Source organism: Pogona vitticeps, chromosome 2, assembly GCF_051106095.1.
Source record: "Pogona vitticeps strain Pit_001003342236 chromosome 2, PviZW2.1, whole genome shotgun sequence".
NCBI classification, from domain to species: Eukaryota; Metazoa; Chordata; class Lepidosauria; order Squamata; family Agamidae; genus Pogona; species Pogona vitticeps.
This window is the reverse complement of record NC_135784.1, coordinates 1,038,471-1,061,093: the sequence shown is the minus strand read 5'-3', so window position 1 is coordinate 1,061,093 and position 22,623 is coordinate 1,038,471. Positions and strand designations below refer to the sequence as shown.

Sequence of the window (22,623 nt, the reverse complement as noted above, 5' to 3'; positions counted from 1 at the left end):
TCTATCCTCTCCTCAGGAAAAGATGGCACTCCAGTCAGGATGAGTTCATCCTGACCTTCTCCCTCACAAAGACTATTCGTGACAAGATGAGGCTCATCTGGGTATCTCATAGGGAGTCTTTTCATGGTTGCAATGATTCCAGGCAATTCCAAAACGTATTAATTCTGTTTTATTTACATCATTTCAAGGTTCCATACTTAAATATACTAAATCCAAAAAAAGAGAGTCTTACATGTGTGAGGAAAAAACTGTAGGTTATGCAAAAACAGTAGGTTTACTTAAAATACATCCTTGCACCTTGTAAAAAGAGGTGGGTATTTAAATTAAGGTTATCAGCAAATTTTAAGACATGTTTGAATCAAAAATACAAACATTAAAACACCGGAGCTCATAATCTAAAAAGACAGAGAATACAACTTTAGGACCCTTCAAAGTTTCTAAGAATACAATGACAAAAAACAAAAAACCTTATGATTTTCAATGAAGACATGCAAAAGCATTTAAACTTTAAAAATAAATATATACAAAGTCAAAAGCATTATTTGGTTCTAAATGGGCTGTTAACAGATAGAATATGCTGTTCTCACCCAGCCGTATGTAAAATCCATTGCTGGCTGTCCCTGGCACACCGTTATCTTTCCTCTTCTCTAAGGAATTTCACCCTGCATCATTTCCATCATATGTTTTTGTAGTCCATGAAAACAAATTGTGTGGTTCTGCATTCCTTTCTGATAGCTCTGTGTGTGTGTGTGTGTGTGTGTGTGAAAGAGAGAGAGAGAGAGAGAGAGAGAAGTGCTTCATCTGTCAGCAAAACAACCTCTTCCCGAGGGATAAACATAAAAGCATAGTCCATTTAGTACAGTCCTAGGTCATTAACAGAGTAGCAATTTGTCAGTTTTACCAAGCCAATAAATCAGAGTTCCGTGGTAAATAGAAAGCCATAAATCTGTCCAGCAGCATTTCCTCCCTCTTCTCCTGTCAACCCACAACCCTTAAGATTGAGTATACTGGAACTGTTGGCTTTATCTTCCTCTTCAGCCAATTTTTGATTAGCTTCTGTAGATTCCTGATTCAGCATTTTGTTTCCACAGCTGTTCTCATTCAGCCCTACTAGCTTATTCCTCTTATACTGTATTATAAAATTTACAGACCTTTCCTACTGTTTCCATTCTTACAAATACTTACAATCATATACAAACTGTATAAACAATTCTTCAGTTTAAACAAATACCTAACATGACTGTGGCACTTTCCACATTCCATGCATTGATAGGTTTTATCCCCAGTGCGAGTTCTTTGATGGGGCTTGAGTTGATCACTCTGTCTGACACTCTTCCAACATTCCATCCATTTCTATGGTTTCTCCCCAGTGTGATTTCTCTGATGTGAACTGAGACCACTGCTGTGACTGAAGCTCTTCCCACATTCCATGCATTTATATGGTTTCTCCCTAGTATGAATTCTTTGATGTGAACTCAGGGCACTGCTCTGACTGAAGCTCTTCCCACATTCCATGCATTTATATGATTTCTCCCCAGTATGAATTCTTTGATGTGAACTCAGGACACTGCCCTGACTGAAGCTCTTCCCACATTCCATGCATTTATATGGTTTCTCCCCAGTATGAATTCTTTGATGTGAACTCAGGGCACTGCTCTGTCTGAAGCTCTTCCCACATTCCATGCATTTATATGTTTTCTCCCCAGTATGAATTCTTTGATGTGAATTCAGGGCACTGCTGTTACTGAAGCTATTCCCACATTCCATGCATTTATATGGTTTTTCCCCACTGTGAGTTCTTTGATGGTAACTGAGGTGACTGCTGCGATTGAAGCTCTTCCCACATTCTATGCATTTATATGGTTTCTCCCCGGTGTGAGTTCTTTGATGTAAATGCAGGTGACTGCTGAGACTAAAGCTCTTTCCACATTCTTTGCATTTATATGGTTTCTCCCCAGTGTGAGTTCTTTGATGTGAACTCAGGTTACCGCTCCGATTGAAGCTCTTTCCACATTCTATGCATTTATATGGTTTCTCCCCAGTGTGAGTTCTTTGATGTGCACTCAGGTTACTGCTCCGACTGAAGCTCTTTCCACATTCTATGCATTTATATGGTTTCTCCCCAGTGTGAGTTCTTTGATGTAAACTCAGGTGAGTGCTCCTACCAAAGGTCTTTCCACATTCCATGCATTTATATGGTTTCTCCCCAGTGTGAGTTTTTTGATGTCTACTCAGATTACCACTGTAACTGAAGCTCTTTCCACATTCCATACATGGATAGTCTTTCTTCTCTGTATGAGTTCTTTGATGTCTATTGAGGTGACATGCATTTATTTGGTTTCTCCCCTGCATGAGTTCTTTCATGTGACATCCATTCCTGCCCAGTTGGATTTTCAATTCTCCGTTTCTCCCCTTGTTTATGTCTTCCAGCAGCAGATGCCCCAGGTCTTCCTTGGCGATTCTTCTCCTGTTCATCATCTGGTAGATAAGAAAAAGAAGAGAAACAACCACTTCGGAAAGCTGCAGGGATAAGGAGAAACACATTCCGGCTCTGACTGACTCAAGGAGGAGGAAGAAAATACAGGCAAAAAGGTGAGGGAGGAGAAACAGGGTGGGCATGAGGCTGGACCTGAGGTTTTTCATTTGGCCTTAAAGTGTGGAGGGTAAATTCACTGAGGAACCATTTGGGTGGGGCGTTCATTAAGGAAGGAACATTTCCACACCCAAAAAAGTACATCAAATGGACAGTATTTTAACTTTTTTTCCTTTTCAATTTTCATTTGGTAGAGGCAGATTTGCAGCCCTCCCTTAATTATTAGCTTAGAATTCTATTCTGAAAAGTCTCTTTTGATGTGATGTTGTTATCCCATTAAAATACCTTTTAAAGAAAATTTATTTATTTATTTTATATATTGTATTTATATCCCACCTATCTGGTCGGTTAAGACTACTCTAGGCGGCTAGAGTTACGTAGCAATTATACAAGGGGGTCATGACTGAAAAAAGTTTGGGAAACGTCATGAATTTTTTGAGAAAATTAGAAAGGAATTTCACAAAGTTTATTAAAGTAAAAACATATTGTGAAGTAGTCATCACCAGTGTGCCGTCCTCAATGATTCAGACCACCAAGGGGGACTTTGGATGTGTAGAGGGGATATTGGTGGAGACAGAGAAAGATGAGAGAGAGGACAGAAAAGCATTGGAAGTTTGTTTGGCAGAAGACAAAAGGGAGGAGTTAAATGTGATTGTATGGGAGGAGGATATAAAAGAGGGGGAGAAGGTGCAAAATTTCAGTGTTGTAATGGTGAGAGAATGAGAGGAGAGACAAAGCTGTACAGGCAGGAGGTGAGGAGGAGTTAGATGAGCTTCTGAAACTGACACTGGAGTTTCCGAACCTGAAGACCGGGAGGGGTTTCCTCCCAGACCCCCCTAACACTAAGACTGGTGACGAGGTACCAGAACCACTAGAATGGACAGTAGTCGTCTACTCCAGCGTGGGGAGAAGAGGGTGATTCGTCCCAGTCCTTTTCAACCGACCACCAAGTGAGGGGGACTGGGCAAGACACCCTGGCTGTGGCATGGTATGCGCGGTGCAGAGCACACCCTTGCGACCAGTAACAGATTGGGAGCGCTTTGGTCTGGCCCCGATGTAAGGAGCGACATCTTCATTCCAGATGTAAAAGTTCAGTTATAAAATTTTACCTGAATTGAGTTTGTTGGACCTGTTTGAAGCTGTTGATGTTACGAATGGAAAAAATAAAAAGGATTCTGTTAAAGTTCTGAAAACACCTCCGACCTTTATTCCCACTCAAACGAAGAGACTGCCTTCTGTGAGCAAAGCAAGTCTCCTAGAAGACTGTTTGCCACGGAACAGAGAGGATTCTGAGTGAGTGTGCTTCTAAAACAGGCAAAACAGGTCCATAAGTTCTACCCTAGACAGCAACACTTCCCCTCATTCTCCAAGTCTGATCCGATTTTCATTGAAAACCAAGATATACACGTGATCTCTAGGGATATTGAAATCTCCTAGCACTCAGGAATACATTGGACCCAAGGTAGCAATACTTTCCGTGGCCTTGTAAAGAATAACCAATTAAGTAATCCAATTTGAGTAATTGTAGCATTTGTTCTATTCAAGAAGCCAAACTCCAGATCTTAAGAATATTTTATTTTATTAGAAAAATAAAGTTCTGAGAGAATAAAGTTTATGCAAAAGCAAGGCATATACAGTGGTGCCCCGCATAGCGAGGTTAATCCGTTCCAGATTAACCTTTGCTATGTGAAAACATCGCTAAATGGAGCAAAAAAACCCATTGGGCCCTAAACTGACCGTTCAGCGAGGATCCTCCATAGGGGCGGCCATTTTCGCCGCCTTGGTAAGTGAGGAATCCATCCAGAATACAGCGGCAGCCATTTTGGAACTGCCAGTCAGCTGGCATTTGCCCCCAGCTGGCCGGCGGGTCCTTGCTCCGGAGGAAGAGGAGGAGGTGAAGCAGGAGACGGGGAGCAAGGTGCCCAGCCGCGCCAGGGCCCCAGTTAGACAAGTATTTGGTTTCTTGCTATTAAAAAAAATGAAAATAACAAACTTGCTGTCTAAAGAATAGGAAAGGCAAGCTTCCCCTCTAACTATGCAAAAATCTACATCTTAAAATAATTTGGTTAGCACCATAGTTCATAGTCTAATCAAGAACATACCAATCTTCTGGAAAATCCAAACTTCATCAGTCCATTATGAAAAGTTCTCTGTAAAATCCATTAAACGGAAAAAGTCCCTCTTCTGTGTCTTTCAGCCATCCTCCATGTTCACTCTCTCTCTCTTGCTGAAACTAACTCCCGCCTTCTTCTTCACAGCTAACAACCAATCAGGAGTCAGGAAAAAAGTAACCTGTCCCACCCAATATTCACATGAGAACTCCAGGTGTTATTATTATAAGCTGCCGGAATGTTATGTCTCTGCTCATCTCCCTTTACCAGGCCTCTGTTACTAAGGCAACCAGATCACGGTTTAGCCTGGCCAGTTTCTGTGAGGCAAAACTGCGTTTGGAATTTTCCACTCTCTAGCACACAGAGACCAAAATGGATTCTTTTAGGCTAATTTCACAACTACAAATCCCATCAGTAAATCACTTTCTAGCTTTCATAACCAATTTTATCACACCTTCAGCTCAAGGAGAACCTGATTACACATATATTTAGATTGAAATATTGGTTAGCAAAAATCAACAACAAGGGGGGGAAGGATACTGTTGGAAAAGGAACAGTTAATGTGGATGAATGCGATGCAGCTCAATTATTGGACTGGAGATCGGGTAAAGAGTAGCGAGTGCTCAATGCAGGGAACTGACAAACTCTGCAGACATTCTCCTTCAGCGGAAGAAGAGAAAGGACAGGTCCATGAACGGGATGGGATGTAGAATTTATAAGACGCTATTATGGGTAGAGAATCATGAGGCATTTCTGAAAACAGGACAGGAAGCAGAGATGGAAAGAAAAATAGGTACTAATAGAATCTTAGAACTGCAGAGCTAGAAGGGAAGTGAACTCCGTTACTTCTGGCTCCAGAGTGAGAGACCTAAACCAAGGCGGGTGAGAGGAAAAAAGTATGTGACAAACCAGGGCGGTCAGAATAAAACCCAACGGTAGTCTAACCTTGAGACACCCTGTGCATGGACCCATCCGGAGAGTCACAATTGCATCCAGGCAGGGGCCCAGCTGCACCATCCGTCTAAGAGGGAAGTAGGCGGATCGGACCACAGACGTTGTCGGGTTGTCCATTGACAGCGTTGGGTCCAGAAGGATGCCCAGCGTGCCTTAGGAACCACCCAAGGCACAGACATCAGGGGAACCCAGTTGGAAGCCCCCCCGTCTCTTTCGGATTCAGCCTTCGTCTATCCTCCCGTTGAAGGAGAAGGTGGGAACAGGAATGGCATTCCCTGTTAAGAATATGATTATCTGAGTCCGAAGTACAGGTGGATGGGTGCAAAGCAAAAAACCCCAGTCTGGCTTGGGGGAAACAAGAAGGGAGGCTTGAAGGGGAACTACACACACACACACACACACACACACACACACACCAAATCAGGACGACCAAGGTTTGCCTCTTGTCAACAGGACCTGCCTTTGGTGAGCAGGGGGCTGGGGTGAGCAGGATCGACATGTTTTTGAAAAAAACACCCTAGACAAAATGCAACGAAAATCATACCCCAAAACACCACCACTTTGCACATGTTCAGAGAGGCAGTGTGGTGTCGCGGATGGAGTACCAGATTGGAAATCAGGAGACCTGGATTCAAATCCCTGCTGGGCCAGGGAAACTGAGAGGAGAGTGTGTGTGTGTGTGTGTGTGTGTGTGTGTGTGTGTGTGTGTTTGTGTGTGGAGGTAAGGCTACTTCAGCCACCTCTTGAAATCTCACTGACCTGGCAAACGTTGGGAGGGATCTGGGATTTGGTTCTTCCTCTTTGGTCCCAAAAAAAGCAAAGAGAAATCACCTCCATCTCACCCCTTCCTCGGAGAAAAGAAAAAGAGAAAAGATCAGCCTGGAGGCTTTGTGGATAAAGCAAATCAAAAACACTTCCTTGCGGGATGTGTCTTATATCGAATGGGGTTCCCTCCCCATCTCTCTCTGTCCCGTCTTCAGGCAGCAGAACAAGACGAACACAAAGGGAAGGAGGCAGGCATTATCCGAGGCAAGGCTCCGAGATCAAATCTCCCCCCCCCCAGTCCCAGGGAGGTGGAGGCAACAGCCGGGAACCACAGAGCAACAGGAACCATCATCCTTCCCATTGACACCGGCGATGAAAGCAGCGGCCTAGAAGAGGGCGTCTCTCCCACTATTTATTTAAAATAGTTATACCCCACTTTTCTCTTTAAAAAGGACTCAAGGCCTTTTAATGGACAACATTAAAAGGGCAACATTTAAAAGTGAAAAACAGGAAGTCTAGAAACCTTAAAAAAGCATCAAACCGATGTTCCACTAAGCATGGTCAACAAAACCAACCTCTAAAAAAAAGGAAGAGGCCCGTGCGATGGATGGAGGGGACTGAGGGTCGGATGGTACCCCCGTTCTCACTGGCCCCTCCGTTATTTCATTCGTTTCGGGGATCCCAAGGCAAGGGAGGCCGCAGGAGGGCAAAAACCTAGGAAGAAGGACCAAGGGGGCAGGTCTTTTGCAGAGCCAACGGCCCCAAATGGCGCCTTCAGGACCCAAACGCCCAGAACCATTTTGGCCCTGCAGGAAACAGAACGACACGTCCAACAAGAGAAGACCCATTCCTGGGGAGACCGACCTCCTTTCCAGCCTCTGCAGGAGAAAGATCCCAAGGAGGAAAGTCCAACTCTCATGAGAAGAGAAGACTCCTTGGAAAAGACCTTAATGTTGGGAAAGTGTGACGGCAAGAGGAGAAGGGGACGACAAAGGACGAGATGGTTGGACAGGGTCATCGAAGCAACCAACATGAATTTGGCCCAGCTCTGGGAGGCAGCAGAAGACAGGAGGGCCTGGCGTGCTCTGGTCCATGGGGTCACAAAGAGTCGGACACGACTAAACAACAACAACAACGACCATCGTACACAAAGAAGCGAGAAGAAGCTGATGTGTGATACCTTCTCTGAAGAAAGACATATTTTCTACACATCTGGGCTTCATGGCTCTAAAAATAAAAGAAAAATTTCCCCCCTCCTTTTGGGGTGGGTGGGCTGATGGGCCAATAATTCACTTTCCTTCTTTGCTTCATTTTCCAGAAGGTTAGCAGGGTGTGTTTTTGCTGTTGTTGTTGTTATGTCTTGTCTTGTTTTTACATCGAAAACTACAAATGCCCGGCAACCCCTTTCAAGAGGATCAGAGGGACCTACTTCTAGGAAGGTAGATTCAGGATGACAACCTAAAGATGGGGCCCCTCTCTAGTCCAGCCAAAGTAAGAGCTGGCAAAAATGAAGGGAGTGTGTTTCTGCATTTCATTTATTTCAATGGGTCTACTCAAAGCCCTGCTAACCCAATAAAGCAGCAGCAGAAGCAGCAACAGAAGGAGAAGAAGAAAGCATAATACCAGCCCAGTTCAACGTGAAGGAGGATTTTTAATGCACCAGCTATTTCTTCGATCATGTCTTGGGAGGGAGTCACAAAGGTGTGCTTCACACTGACATTCACAATCGCTCAGAGTCCTGGATGCTCGAACCCAACAGCAAATGTTAACGTAAAGGTAAAAGTTCCCCTTGACAATTTTTGTCTAGTCTTATTCCACTCTAGGGGGTGGTGCTCATCCCCGTTTCCAAGCCATAGATCCAGCGTTTTGTCCAAAGACAATCTTCCATGGTCACATGGCCAGTGCGACTTAGACACGGAACACCGTTACCTTCTCACGAAGGTGGTCCCTATTTATCTACTTGCATTTGCATGCTTTCGAATCGCTAGGTTGGCGGGAGCTGGGACAAAGCAACAGGAGCTCACTCCATCGCATGGATTCGATCTTACGACTGCTGGTCTTCTAACCCTGCAGCACAGGCTTCTGCGGTTTAGCCCGCAGCGCCACCATGTCACTAAACATTAACTTAAGTTGTGTTTTATTTTCCCTCTTCCCATAATTGTCTTGTCCTCCTCAAGGGCATCAGGGAACCCACCGGGGCATAGCCCTGCCTCCCTTCCCTCCGATGACATCTGTTTCAGGCTTGGGAATCAAGTCTTGGGGAATCCAGGCTGAAATATTCCGCTCCCTTTCTTACATCTTTTTTAATTCCTGAATTTGGAATCAATCCCTTGCTCATCCCACATGGAGGAGACCCACCAGCCAGTCTGTGGGAGTCTGTCAAGGCAACCTCGAGGTCAATCCACGGATTAAAGAGCCCTGTGCTCCTTGAGATTAATAATCACATCTTTCATTTGATTTTTCCTTTCCAAAATTCCCCAAGGCAGAAGGGGCTTCTTCTGTTCCCTCTTCAGGACCCCTAAAGGGGGAAGAAGAGACTCACAAGAGCCCCGTGGGTGAAAGGGGGCAAGAGGGTCCTGCCCTCCACCCAAAGACAGTGGAGGGAGCCCAAGCCAGTGAAGAGGGGAAAGGGGACAAAGGAAGAAAAGGGAAACTCACCCACCCTCGTCGGACATGAGGGGAAGAGTAAAGGAAGGAGACGAGGAGTCAGAAGGACCAGAAGCAGAGAGAGCGAGTGAGAGGGAGAGAGAGAGAAAGAGAGAGGAGTGGAGGCCAGAACGGTAGAGGGGAAAAGAGAAAGCTATTGCTAGAAGGGTGGGAAGTTTTCTGGATGGAGAACCTGTGGATTCGTATCTGGGAGAAGAGGATGATACCAACAGAAGAGGCAGAAAGGGGAAAGAACCCTCGCTCAGCCAGGAAACCTTTCCACTGGGGCAAACGGGACAGCAGAGGATGGAGCCGAAAGAGAAGGGAAGAGGGGACACAAAGAGCAAGAAGGGGAAAGAGAGAATATCAAGCAGGGGTGTGGAATTACCTTCAAGAGGAGGAGACTGGAGGGGGAGAGCGGTGGATGGAGGAGACCCTCTTGCATCGGCCGGTACGGTAGTCTAATCTTGAGACTCCCTGTGTGTGGACCCATCCGGGGAGTCACAATGGCATCCAGGCAGGGGCCCAGCTGCACCATCCGTCTAAGAGGGAAGTAGGCGGATCGGGCCACCCAACGTGCCTTGGAAACTACCCAAAGGACAGACATCAGGGGAACCCAGTTGGAAGCCCCCCCCCAATAAGGGACCAATTTGTTTGTTTTCCGCACGTTTATACCCAGGAGGCCAAAACCTCTTACCTGGAAAGACCTTCTTGTTTTCCAGAAATCTTAAGGAGGACATCCGCGGGCAGAGCTCTCTGGCCTGAATGCAGAAGATCCCGTTTTCTCCTGAGGAAGTACAAAGTCAGCTCCTGAAAGAACGAACACCAGCAGCTGAAAAGGGAAACCATGAGAAAAAAAGGGTCGAGAATATTCTCCCCTCTGCAGGCCGGGACAGAAGAGGCAGAGGGTCCAGACTCCCAATTCAGAAAAGGGGAACTGGGAAGCCCAGAGAGAGCAATTCCTTGAATTAAAAAAAAGAAAAGAAACCAATTTGATTCATGGCCTCCCATTGTAGTTGAAATCTCGGGTTTCAAAGAGAAAGAATCTGGGTGGTGGACATGTGAAAAGGTCACAAATTATTGGACACAGGTATGGGAATTAGCAAAAGAAATTACCTAGCAGAAATTAGATATAAAACCTGAAAATAATGATAATAAATTGAAGCACTGTCTCAGGTATATACTCACAGCAGTCAGATTACTCTGGGCCCAAAAATGGAAAACCAAAGAGAGTCCAACAATAGAAGAGTTGTTAAAGAAATTATGGGATATAACAGAACTGGACACTCTTATCACAAGCAGTACGGGAAAAAACAAGAGACTAACTAAAACAAAGCCGGGAACTAATATACTCTTGGGCCCAGAAGAAGGCAGGAGTGCAGGGCAAATTTCATGATGGATGTTTGTCTACATAGTATATACACTGGAAATCAAACTGGGGAGAGCGGAGGTGTTAACTGACTCTGACTCCAAGGGGGGAGGGTTTAGTTTAAATAGAGGGGTTAGTTAGTTTTTTTTCCCCCTATACACCTGGTCTGTTGCTTTTCTTTTCTTTTTTCTTCTGTGTCTATTGCTGTCTTTTGTATGTTTGAATTTTAATTTTTTTTAAAAAAAAGGAAAAAAGAGAGAGAGAAAAGAGAAAGAATCCGGGGCGTGTTGTTGTTCTGCCTCTTGAGGATAATTTTCCTGGTGTTGCTCCACGGACGATGCCTCCCCCCAAGTGGGTGGGAGTGATCAAAGGGGGAGGCTCTGATTAAGTGGATTTCTGTCCCCCCTCTTAGTTTTTTTGGTTAATTTTTATTTATTTATTTATTTATTTATTTATTTATTTATTTATTTATTTATTTGATTTTTACCCCACCCCTCTAGATAGCGTCTACTCGGGGCGGCTTACATCAGTTAAAACAAGTTAAAAAACATATAAAATGAACTTATACTAATTAGTTCTAAACAAAATGTTTCCAAAATGGTGGTATACAAAAAAAAGATAGAGAAAAGATAGAGAAAGAGAAAAAGAAAATGACTTAATTGACTGGGCGGTAGGCCTGTTTAAACAACCAAGTTTTTTATTGGCTTTTGAAAACCCCCAGCGAGGGTGCCAGCCGGATTTCAGTAGGGAGGGTGTTCCACAGCCGAGGGGCGACCGCCGAGAAGGCCCAGTTTCTTGTTTTCTCCTTCTGGGCCTCCCTCGGCGTCGGTCCCCTCAGCCGTCCCTGCTGGCTATGTCGGGTGACTCGGGTAGATCTGGGTGGGAGGAGGCGATCTGCCAAATATTGAGGTCCCAATCCGTTTAGGGCTTTATATGTAATCATTAATAGTTTGAAGTCAATGCGGAAACAAATAGGCAACCAGTGCAAAGCAGCCAGAGTGGGGGAGATATGTTGGTGTTTACTCACCCCACTAATAAGCCTGGCTGCTGCATTCTGGACCATCTGGAGTTTCTGCATGAGCCTCAAAGGCAGCCCCACGTAGAGTGTGTTACAATGGTCTAGTCTCGAGATTACGAGCGCGTGGACTAGAGTAGTGAGGGCCCCCAATCAAGATATGGCCACAGCTGGGCAATCCGCCATAGATGAAAATAGGCAGAACGGACCATGGACGCCACCTGGGTTTCCATGGTTAGCGCCGGGTCCAGATGTATCCCCAAGCTGCGGACCTCACTCTTTGTGGCAAGGGTCGTCCCTCCAAAAGAAAGGGAGTCACCTATGCCACTGACGGGAGAGCCACCCACCCTCAAGACCTCCGTCTTGTCCGGGTTCAGCCTCAATCCATTTGACTGCATCCATTCCAGTACGGTGTCCAGGCAGCGCTGGAGGGACTGGACGGCATCCACTGAAGTTGGAGTAAAAGAGATGTAGAGCTGTGTGTCATCAGCGTAGTGGTGACACGATGCCCCACACCCTCTGATGTGGCCCAGCGGCCTCATGAAGATGTTAAACAGCATTGGGGATATGATCGACCCCTGTGGAACCCCACAATTGGGACTCCACAAGGCCGAGACATTCTTCCCAATCTGCACTCTCTGGGGGCGGTCCTCCAGGAAGGAGCAGAGCCAGGCAAGTGCCAGGCTACCAACTCCCAATTCAGAGAGCCTCCCCAGGAGGATACCGTGGTCAACAGTATCAAAGGCAGCTGAGATGTCAAGGAGGACCAACAAGGACACATTGCCCCCATCGGCCTCCCTCAACAGGTCATCCATCAGTGCGACCAGTGCCGTCTCTGTACCATAGCGCGGCCTGAAGCCCGACTGAAATGGGTCTAGAGCATTGGTTTCGTCTAAGAGCGCCTGAAGCTGGTCTGCCACCACCCTCTCAACCACTTTGCTGAGGAAGGACACACTGGTGATGGGCCTATAATTGCCAATTTCGTCCGCCGCCAGATTTGGTTTCTTCCTAATGGGCCTAATGAGTGTCTCCTTGAGGGCGAGGGGGGACCTTGCCCTCCTGGAGAGACCCATTAATTATTGCAGTGGCCCATTCAGTTGTTACCGGCCTGGCTGCTTTGATTAGCCAGGCCGGGCAAGGGTCGAGAGAAGAAGTGGTGGCCCGACAGCGATCAAGCGCCTTGTCTACCAGCTCTGATGTTACAGGCTGAAAAGAATCGAGAATTACCGGGCAGGACGGAGCGCTGGACATCTCTGCTCGATCCATTGTATTTTTAAAAGGCGAAAGGTCACGGCGGATGGCCTCCACTTTAGATTTTAAAAACGCTGCAAATTGGTCAGGTGAGATGATAGAAGGAGGCCCTTCACCCTGGCCAAGTCCGGATAGATTGCGAACTATACGGAAAAGTTCCGCCTGCCGGTTGGATGCTTCACTTATCCGGTCAGCGACATAAGCTCTTCTAGCAGTCTTTATCTTGGCTAGGTAACAGTTAGTTGCGATCCTGACAGCAATCTTATTGTAAGCCGTCGGTTCCTTCCTCCAAATGCACTCTAGCCGTCTCCTTATTCGCTTCATCGCTCGTAGATCCTGGCTATACCAGGGTCCTGGCCGAGCTCTACTCCGGAGAGGGCGTTTGGGTGCGATTGTGTCAACAGCCCTAGTGGTGGCGGAGAACCAATCATCAACCAAGACTTCAACAGGAGCGCCAGACAGTGCTGCTGGAATCCCTCTCATGGTATCCTGGAATCTCCTGGGATCCAGTAACCTTCGAGGGCGGACCATCAAAATAGGTCCCTGCTCCCTGCGGGGGGAAAGTGGGCAGTGATACCTGGATATGGCCAAAAGTAGTTTTATTCCTGGGCTTGGAGTAGAAAATCTTATTCTACATGTAATTTCCTATATTAATTCTCTCTTGGCCTTTGTATTAAGTCAAAGGCCTATATTTCACACCTTCCAGCCCCTCATCTTCCAACTAGCAGGGGGCCCATTTAGGAATGCTGCCCAGCAGGGAGACGGAGGCGTACATCTGGGACCTGCTTGGTAACCTAAATATATCAATAAGACAAGGAAGTTGGAATACACTTTCTTCCAGACAGTGTTGGGGGAATCCTACAGGAAGGTCATCAAGGAGAGGTGGGCACACCCCAACTATTTATAAGGGACCCATTTGTTTGTTTTCTGCACGTTTATACCCAGGAGGCCAAAACCTCTTACCTGGAGAGAACTTCTTGTTTTCCAGAATCCTCAAGGAGGACACCCGCGGGCGGAGCTCTCTGGCCTGGACGCAGAAGATCCCATTTTCCCCTGAGGAAGTAGGAAGTCAGGTCCTGAAGGAAGACCAGCAGCTGAAAGGGGAAACCACAAGAAAAAGGGTCGAAAATATTCTCCCCTCTGCAGGCCAGGACAGAAGAGGCAGAGGGTCCACACTCCCAATTCAGAAAGGGGAACTGGCAAGCCCAGAGAGAGCAATTCCTTGAATTTAAAAAAAGAAAAGAAACTGATTCGTTTCATGGCCTCCCATTGCAGTTGAAATCTCGGGTTTCAATGAGAAAGAATCTGGGTGGTGGACATGTGAAAAGGCCAAAAGCTATTGGACACAGATATGGGAATTAGCAAAAGAAATTACCCAGCAGAAATTAGATATAAAACCTGAAATTGCATTTTTGAATGTCATATCAGGAATTAATGATAATAAATAGAAGCACTGTCTCATGTATATACTCACAGCAACCAGATTACTCTGGGCCCAAAAATGGAAAACCGAAGGGGTTGCGACGATAGAAGAGCTGTTAAAGAAGCTATGGGATACAGCAGAACTGGACACTCTTATCACAAGCAGTACGGGAACAACCAAGAGACTATGTAAAACAAAGCTGGGAACTAATATACTCTTGGTCCCAATAGAAGACAGGAGTGTAGAGCACAGTTTATGATGGATGTATGTCTACATAGTATATACACTGGTGCCTCGCTTAAGGAGCGCACCGTTTAACGATGAATTCGCATAGCGATCCCAAAAAACGGATTGCTAATGTGAAGGCATGCCGACAGCCCCAATGGGCAAAACTCGCATTGCGAAGATCGGTAAGCGTTTCGCTTACCAATCTTCACATTGCGATGTCGGGGAATCAGCTGTTCGGCTGTTCCAAAATGGCCGCCGGAAGATCCAAAATGGCTGCCACAACCATTTTCGCGCCCTGCCCTTGCTTACCGAGGGCGCGAAAATGGCTGCCGGATTGGGAAACTTTGCTGAATGGTAAGTTTGGGGCCCATTGGAACGCATTAAACGATGTTTAATGCGTTCCAATGGGCTTTTCCGTTCTGTTTACTGATGTTTCCACATAGCGAGGGTTAATCCGGAATGGATTAACCTCGCTATGCGGGGTACCACTGTACTGGAAATCAAATTGGGGAGAGCGGAGGAGTTAAGGAGGCTGGAGTCTCTGAGTCCAAAGGGAGGAGTGTTTAGTTTAAATAGAGGGGTTAGTCAGGTTTTTTCCCCTTTACACTTGTTCTGTTGCTTTTTCCCCCCTTCTGTGTCTATTGTTGTCTTTTGTATGTTTGAAATTTAAATTTAAAAGAAAAAAGAGAGAGAAAAGAAAGAATCTGGGGCCTGTTGTTTTTCTGTCTATTGAGGAGAATTTAAGGAAGAGAAGCTCCCTTTGGGTTTTCCTGGTGTTGCTTCACAGGGGATGCCTCCCCCCAAGTGGGTGGGGAGCGATCACAAGGGGGGGGCTCTGATTAAGTGGATTTCCATCCCCCTTCTTAGTTTTTATTTGTTTATTTTTCCCCTCCTCTCCCGTGGATTCCCCCCCCCCCCAGAAAAGCCACGGAAGGAAAACCTCCATTGAAAAAGGACAGTCTGTGTTTGTGTTTTGTGTGTGTGTGTCTGTCTGGGAGGTTGCCTGCCTCGTCCCCCTCCCTCCCTCCCCGTTGACACCCCCCACTTTCTCTGCCTCGCCCCCCCTTTCTGCCCCCCCTCCTGCCCATCTCTCTCTCTCTCTCTCTGTCCTTCAGCCCCCCCTCACCTTCCCCTTCCTCAAAACCCACTTTTGCAGAAGGGGCGAGTCTGGACTTTGGGGGGGAGGGGGGAGGGAGAGGGGGTCTCCTCAAAGGAAAACCCAGGTTGAGCCCCCCCTCCTTGTGAGGGGATTCCCCACCTCCAGGAAAGGGGTACTATTTGGGAGACTACAAAAAGGGGGGGAGGGAAGGGGGGAAGGGAAGGGGGAGCGCGTGCCTTTTTTTGCCATTCCGGAGGGAAAGGAGAAGAGCCCCCCCTCGTCCTCCTTCCCTCCCCCCTTCTCTCTCTTCCCGGCGGGGGGGTGGAAGAGGGAATTGCCCTTCCCCTTTGTTTGAACTCCCCAGGGCTCACCTCCTTGCAGGTCCCGAGGCCGGGGAAACTCCCGAGGAGACTCTTTGGCATACGTCCGTCCCGGCGACCATAGAGACGGGAGGAGAGAGAGGGGGGGCTTCCCACTGCTTCCGCTTCCGGTTTGGGGAAAGGCCAAAATAGGGGAGGAGCTCATTTCCTCTTTCGTAGCTCTATGTTCCCCTCTCTCTCAACCCCCTCCCAAAAGGGTGTCAATGAAGGGAGGGAGGGAGGGCGTTGGAGGAGGAGGGGAGGGGGGATACATGCAGAAAGGAAAAAGGGGGGTCTGTCTCTGTGTGTGTGTGTGTGTGTGCGGGGGGGTGTTATAAGGAAGAGAGCTTCCCCCCCCATCCCCGACCTTCTTGGGTGGGGAGTGTTTGGGGAATGTTATGTGTGTGTGCATATGTGGGTCTGGTCTGTGGGTGTCTGTGTGTATTTCATTGTATGGGTATACTGTGTATATACTTACAATGACAATAAATAAATAAATTATTAAAGTATTATTATTGTTGAATTATCAGGAGGAGCTCCGAGGAGTGGCGCGCCTCTCTTCCCCTTTCGTAGCTCTAGGTTCCCCTCCCCCCTCCCTCCCTCCTTCTCTCTCCTCCGAGTCAGGGGGGGGAGAAGAGAAGAAGCGAGGGAGGGTCACGTGGTCTCCCCCCCTCCTGCCCCTCCCCGGCACAGGCCCTCCCCCCTCACACCCCCACAAACTGACACACACAAAAAGGGGGGCTTCTGCCTGTAAGGAAGGCCAAAGGGGGGGCATGGGGGATCGAGGTGGATCTCATGGGATCCCCTGGGGGGGCGGGAGAGAGATCAGGATCGGGCCCCCTTCCGGAAAAAATAAGGCGAGGGAGAGAGAGAGAGAGAACCAATCCGTCTCTTCAGGGAGGCTTTTTTTGGACCATTATAAATCCCTGAAACCCCCATTTTAGAAGAGAGAGTTTTTACTCTTTTTTTTTCCACGTTCATCACCTTCATAATTCTGATTAAAATCATATATTGTTTCATTTGTCTTTTAATATTTCACACGTATTGTGCCCTGACGGCTCCCCCAAGAAGAGGAAATAATTAATAATTCTTAATAATTATTATTAATTATTATTATTAATAATTCTTAATAATTATTATTGACCCTCCCCCTTCCTCCCCCCCTTCAGGAAACCGTTAAGCGAGGGGGGGAAGGGAAGGGACCATAGAGGTAGGAAAGAGGTAGAGGAGCGCCTCTCCCAGGGGGACCGGAAGCGGAAGCCAGGCGGCCGCCATCCTCTCTCTCCCCCCCAACTCTATGGTCTACCCCCCCCCTTTCCCGCCAGAGGACTTGGAAGGGAGGCGTGCATGGTAGTGTGAGTGGGCCAGGATGAAACCTTATTATGGTTTATTCTCTTATGTTTCATTCTTATTCGTAGTTAATGCTTGATGTATGTTTTCTATGATAGATTTTTCTGCAATGAGTCTTAAGCACTGCATGGGCTATGTAGTAGGCATCCTTCAGTCTCAAGAGACTATGGTATCGTGCTCTGTATGGAGGTCTTGGAACAGTGTCTTGTGTGGCTGAGAAGGCCAATTCGAGAGTGACAATCCCTTCCACACTGGAGACAAATCCAATCTGTCCCCTGTCCAGCTCCCTGGTTTTGCTTGTTTGCCTCGGTCTGCTGTACAAGTGTCTCTTCAAATTGGGAGAGGCCATGATGCACCGCCTGCCTCCAGGCTGAACGCTCAGACGTCAAGGTTTCCCATCTGTTGAGGTCCATTCCTAAGGCCTTCAGATCCCGCTTGCAGATGTCCTTGTAACGCAGCTGTGGTCTCCCTCGGGGGCGGCTTCCCTGCACTAATTCTCCATACAGGAGATCTTTTGGAATCCAACCATCAGCCATTCTCACGACGTGCCCAAGCCAACGTAGACGGCGCTGTTTCAATATTGTATACATGCTGAAAATTCCAGCTCGTTCTAGGACTACTCTATTTGGAACTTTGTCCTGCCAGGTGATACCAAAAATGCGTCGGAGACAACGCATATGGAAGGTGTTCAGCTTCCTCTCCTGCCGTGCACAAAGGGTCCAGGACTCGCTGCAGTATAGGAGTGTGCTCAAGACACAGGCTCTATAGACCTCGATTTTGGTGTATGCCGTCAACTTCTTGTTAAGCCATACTCTCTTTGTGAGTCTAGAGAACATGGTAGCTGCTTTCCCAATGCGTTTATCCAGCTCGACATCTAGGGAGAGAGTGTCAGAGATTGTTGAGCCAAGGTACACAAATTCATGAACAACCTCCAGTTCTTGCATGGAGATAGTAATAGAGGGAGGTGAGTCCACGCCCTGGCACATGACTTGTGTTTTCTTCAGACTGATAGTTAGTCCAAAGTCTTGGCAGGCCTTGCTAAAATGATTTATGAGTTGTTGGAGGTCTTCAGCAGAGTGGGCAACAATGGCTGCATCATCAGCAAAGAGGAAGTCCCGCATGCATTTCAGTTGGACTTTGGTCTTCGCTCTCAATCTAGTGAGATTAAAGAGCTTTCCATCTGATCTAGTCCGGAGATAGACACCTTCTGTTGCAGTTCCAAAGGCCTGCTTCAGCATGACAGCAAAGAAGATCCCAAACAGGGTTGGCGCAAGAACACAGCCTTGTTTTACTCCGCTTCGGATGTCAAAGGGATCTGATGTTGAGCCATCAAAAACTACAGTGCCCTTCATTTCCTCATGAAAGGACCTGATGATATTAAGGAGTTGAGGTGGACATCCAATCTTGGGAAGTATTTTAAAAAGTCCGTCCCTGCTAACCAAGTCAAAGGCCTTTGTGAGATCTATGAAGGCCACAAAGAGTGGCTGTTGTTGTTCCCTGCATTTCTCCTGCAGCTGTCGGAGGGAGAATACCATGTCAGTGGTGGATCTGTTAGCTCGAAAACCACACTGTGATTCTGGATACACTCTGTCTGCAAGCACCTGAAGTCTCTTCAGCACAACACGGGCCAGCAGCTTCCCTACAACGCTGAGAAGAGAGATACCACGGTAGTTATTGCAGTCACCCCTGTCGCCTTTGCTCTTATACAATGTGACGATGTTTGCGTTCTTCATGTCCTGTGGTACTCCACCTTCTCTCCAGCAAAGAGAAAAGAGTTCGTACAGCTCAGTGGTGATGATCTCTTTACAACACTTCAAAACTTCAATGGGGATGTTGTCCTTTCCAGGTGCCTTGCCAGAGGCAAGGGAATCCAAGGCTGCTTTTATTTCTGCTAAAGTTGGTTCACTGTCCAGCTCTTCCAAGAGAGGCAGGCACTCAATGTTATTTAGTGCCTCTTCCGTTACTACATTCTCTTTAGAATATAGCTCAGAGTAGTGCTGCACCCAGCGTTCCATCTGCTGTGCTCGGTCCTGGATGATCACGCCTGTAGTAGACTTCAAGGGAGCAGATTTCTTCTGTATTGGACCTAAAGCCTGCTTGATACCATCATACATTCCCTTGATGTTACCTGTGTCCGCTGCTATCTGTATCTGAGAGCAGAGCTGAAGCCAATAATCATTGGAACATCTCCTGGCAGTCTGTTGGACTTGGCTACGAGCAGCTCGAAGAGCCTGCAAGTTGTACTCACTAGGAAAGGCTTTGTATGCTGCTAGAGCTCTCCTCTTATCCTCGATGGCTGGAATCAGCTCCTCTGAATGGGCTTCGAACCAGTCAGCCGTCTTTTTGGTCTTCTTGCCAAATGTGGACAAGGCAGTGTTATAAACAGCGTTCTTGAAGTGTTCCCATCGTTCAGGTGCATTCGCATCAGCCGGGCCTGGAAGGGTTTCCTGAAGCGCTTGGGCAAATTCCTCCACTTTTCTTTGATTGCGAATCTTGTTGATATCTATACGTGGTTTTCCTTCCTTTTTAGTGTGATACAATCTCTTTGTTTGCATTTTTATTCTGCTACACACCAGGGAATGATCAGTGTCACAATCAGCACTCTGGTAACTGCGTGTGATCGTAATACTAGATAGGCTAGAACATCTAGTGAGGATCAAATCAAGCTGATGCCAATGCTTCGATCTTGGATGTCTCCAGGAAACTTTGTGTTGAGGCTTTGTATTAAAGAATGTGTTGGTGACACAAAGACCATAATAACAGCAAAACTCCAGCAAACGTTGGCCATTTTCATTCATCTTCCCAATGCCAAAACGGCCTAGACAGGTGGGCCCCTTTCCTGAAGAGGAAGCAGAGGCAGGAGGGAGCTGCGTTTGGGGGACATTTTAATTGGTGAGTTCTTCCTGGTAGGCTGACCCTCTGACCACATGGTCTGAGGGGGCGGGGCTTTGGCTTTAAATTAGTGCCTGCAGAAGCTCTAAGCCCCTTTCCTGAAGAGGAAGCAGAGGCAGGAGGGAGCTGTGTTTGGGGGACATTTTAATTGGTGAGTTCTTCCTGGTAGGCTGACCCTCTGACCACATGGTCTGAGGGGGCGGGGCTTTGGCTTTAAATTAGTGCCTGCAGAAGCTCTAAGCCCCTTTCCTGAAGAGGTAGCAGAGGCAGGAGGGAGCTGCGTTTGGGGGACATTTTAATTGGTGAGTTCTTCCTGGTAGGCTGACCCTCTGACCACATGGTCTGAGGGGGCGGGGCTTTGGCTTTAAATTAGTGCCTGCAGAAGCTCTAAGCCCCTTTCCTGAAGAGGAAGCAGAGGCAGGAGGGAGCTGTGTTTGGGGGACATTTTAATTGGTGAGTTCTTCCTGGTAGGCTGACCCTCTGACCACATGGTCTGAGGGGGCAGGGCTTTGGCTTTAAATTAGTGCCTGCAGAAGCTCTAAGCCCCTTTCCTGAAGAGGAAGCAGAGGCAGGAGGGAGCTGTGTTTGGGGGACATTTTAATTGGTGAGTTCTTCCTGGTAGGCTGACCCTCTGACCACATGGTCTGAGGGGGCGGGGCTTTGGTTTTAAATTAGTGCCTGCAGAAGCTCTAAGCCCCTTTCCTGAAGAGGAAGCAGAGGCAGGAGGGAGCTGTGTTTGGGGGACATTTTAATTGGTGAGTTCTTCCTGGTAGGCTGACCCTCTGACCACATGGTCTGAGGGGGCGGGGCTTTGGCTTTAAATTAGTGCCTGCAGAAATCCTCTCACTCTATTTTTTTACTTTAATCTGCTAAATAGGATAGCCAAATAGTATTTCTTACACCTGGGGGCAGGAATGTTTCAGGAGTAGGATCATACTTCCACACTATTAGGGAGCAGGCCGGGTAGGTGGGACTCGTCAGCCATGTAAGGCAGCCCATCTAGGAGAAGGAAAACTCTGATTTCAAACCTCCACTGCCTTGTGGCTATATCCACTCATGGAAAAGGCTTCAGGAGATAACCTCGAGGCAAAATCCGGAGCCGGAGTCCCGTAGACAGTTCGTGTTGTTCTGCCAACTCCTGCGACGTCGCTGGAACCAGTTGTATTGGCTCTTGCCTCTCCATTGGACTATTTCAGTGACGTGGAGAGGGGGGATTTGCTGCTTGGGTAACAGCCTATCCTCCATATTATTCTACCGAGGCTTCGTGCTCTGGAGAGTACACTCCAGCTTTGCATACAGTGTCGAAATAACACAGGAACTAGCAGTTACTGGTTATACATTTTGCTCGATTGGCATAGAGCATGATGCCAGGGGCTACTTCTGATGGTCGGAGAGCCGAAAAACAGATCAATAACCATGCACCACGCAACAATCAAAAGAAAACATCTGCCCTAAAGTTGGGAACCTGGAATGTTCGGACAATGACCCCTGGCTTTTCTGACAACCTGCAGGAAATAGACGACGTGCGCAAGACAGCTGTTATCGACATTGAACTGAGTAGACTGCGGATGGACATTGTTGCCCTGCAAGAGACGAGATTGCCAGACATGGGATCTGTCAAAGAAAAAAACTTCTCATTCTTCTGGCAGGGAAAACCATTGAACGAGACCAGGGAATATGGTGTTGGCTTTGCGGTCAGAAATACTCTGCTGAGATCCATTGTTCCACCTACTGTGGGGAGTGAAAGAATCCTGTCTCTGCAGCTCCACTCATCAGCGGGACTGGTCACCCTCATCAGTGCATATGCACCAACGCTGTCATCCACAACAGAAGTCAAAGACAAATTCTATGACGATTTGGCAGCTGCCATCAAAAAAGTCCCTGAGAGAGAGCCGCTGTTCATTCTCGGAGACTTTAATGCTAGAGTTGGTGCTGATCACAACTCTTGGCCCACCTGGGCTATGTAGTCTGTAATCAAAATACCTTGTAACCTTTGTAACAGAACTCCAACAAACTCGTGTAACTTTCCACGCTATAAGATGACATTTTCTGGTTATAATGCCCTTGTAGTCTCAGAGAACATCTTCCTGCATTCCTGCATGCCACAATTACCTTGATCCTTGCCAGACTAGCAATAAGAGAAATCAACATTTTTATGAGATAAGAGGGAATCAGACAACATTTTGCACACTTTAGGTCAAAGGGAACACTGGGGGGGGGCACAATGCATATTGACGCATAACCAATAGCACACACACAGAGAGACCCCCCTTTTCCTTTCTGCAGGTTCCCTCCTCCTCCTCCGCCCCCCTCTATTCATTCATGAGAAACCCTTTTTTGGGGGGGGCTGGAGGGGGGAACCTAGAGCTACAAAAGAGGAAAGAGGAGTTCCTCCCCTTTTTTCGCCTTTCTCCAAACCGGAAGCAGAAGCGGGTGGGAGGCCCCCCGTCTGTCCCCTCCCATCTCTATGGTCTCCGGGGAGGGCGCCTCTCCTCCTCGGGAGTTTCCCGCCTGGGGACCTGGATGGAGGTGAGCCATGGGGTGCTGGTGGGGGTTTGTGGTTTGTAA

At 47.4% G+C, this 22,623-nt stretch overlaps 2 protein-coding genes across 2 annotated transcripts in view; both read right to left on the bottom strand.

The window, feature by feature from the left end:
- The window catches only part of LOC144587304 (uncharacterized), a 28,059-nt gene extending 23,595 nt beyond the window's left edge, over nt 1-4,464 (bottom strand). The window contains exon 1 of the mRNA XM_078387381.1: nt 1,812-4,464. Within this exon, the coding sequence (XP_078243507.1) occupies nt 1,812-2,643 (832 nt within the window). The 5' untranslated portion in view covers nt 2,644-4,464. The remainder of the gene's footprint in view (nt 1-1,811) is intronic.
- LOC144587199 (uncharacterized) overlaps nt 1-22,623 on the bottom strand; it is a 263,842-nt gene that overhangs the window by 95,321 nt on the left and 145,898 nt on the right. The gene's annotated exons all lie outside the window — the stretch shown is intronic.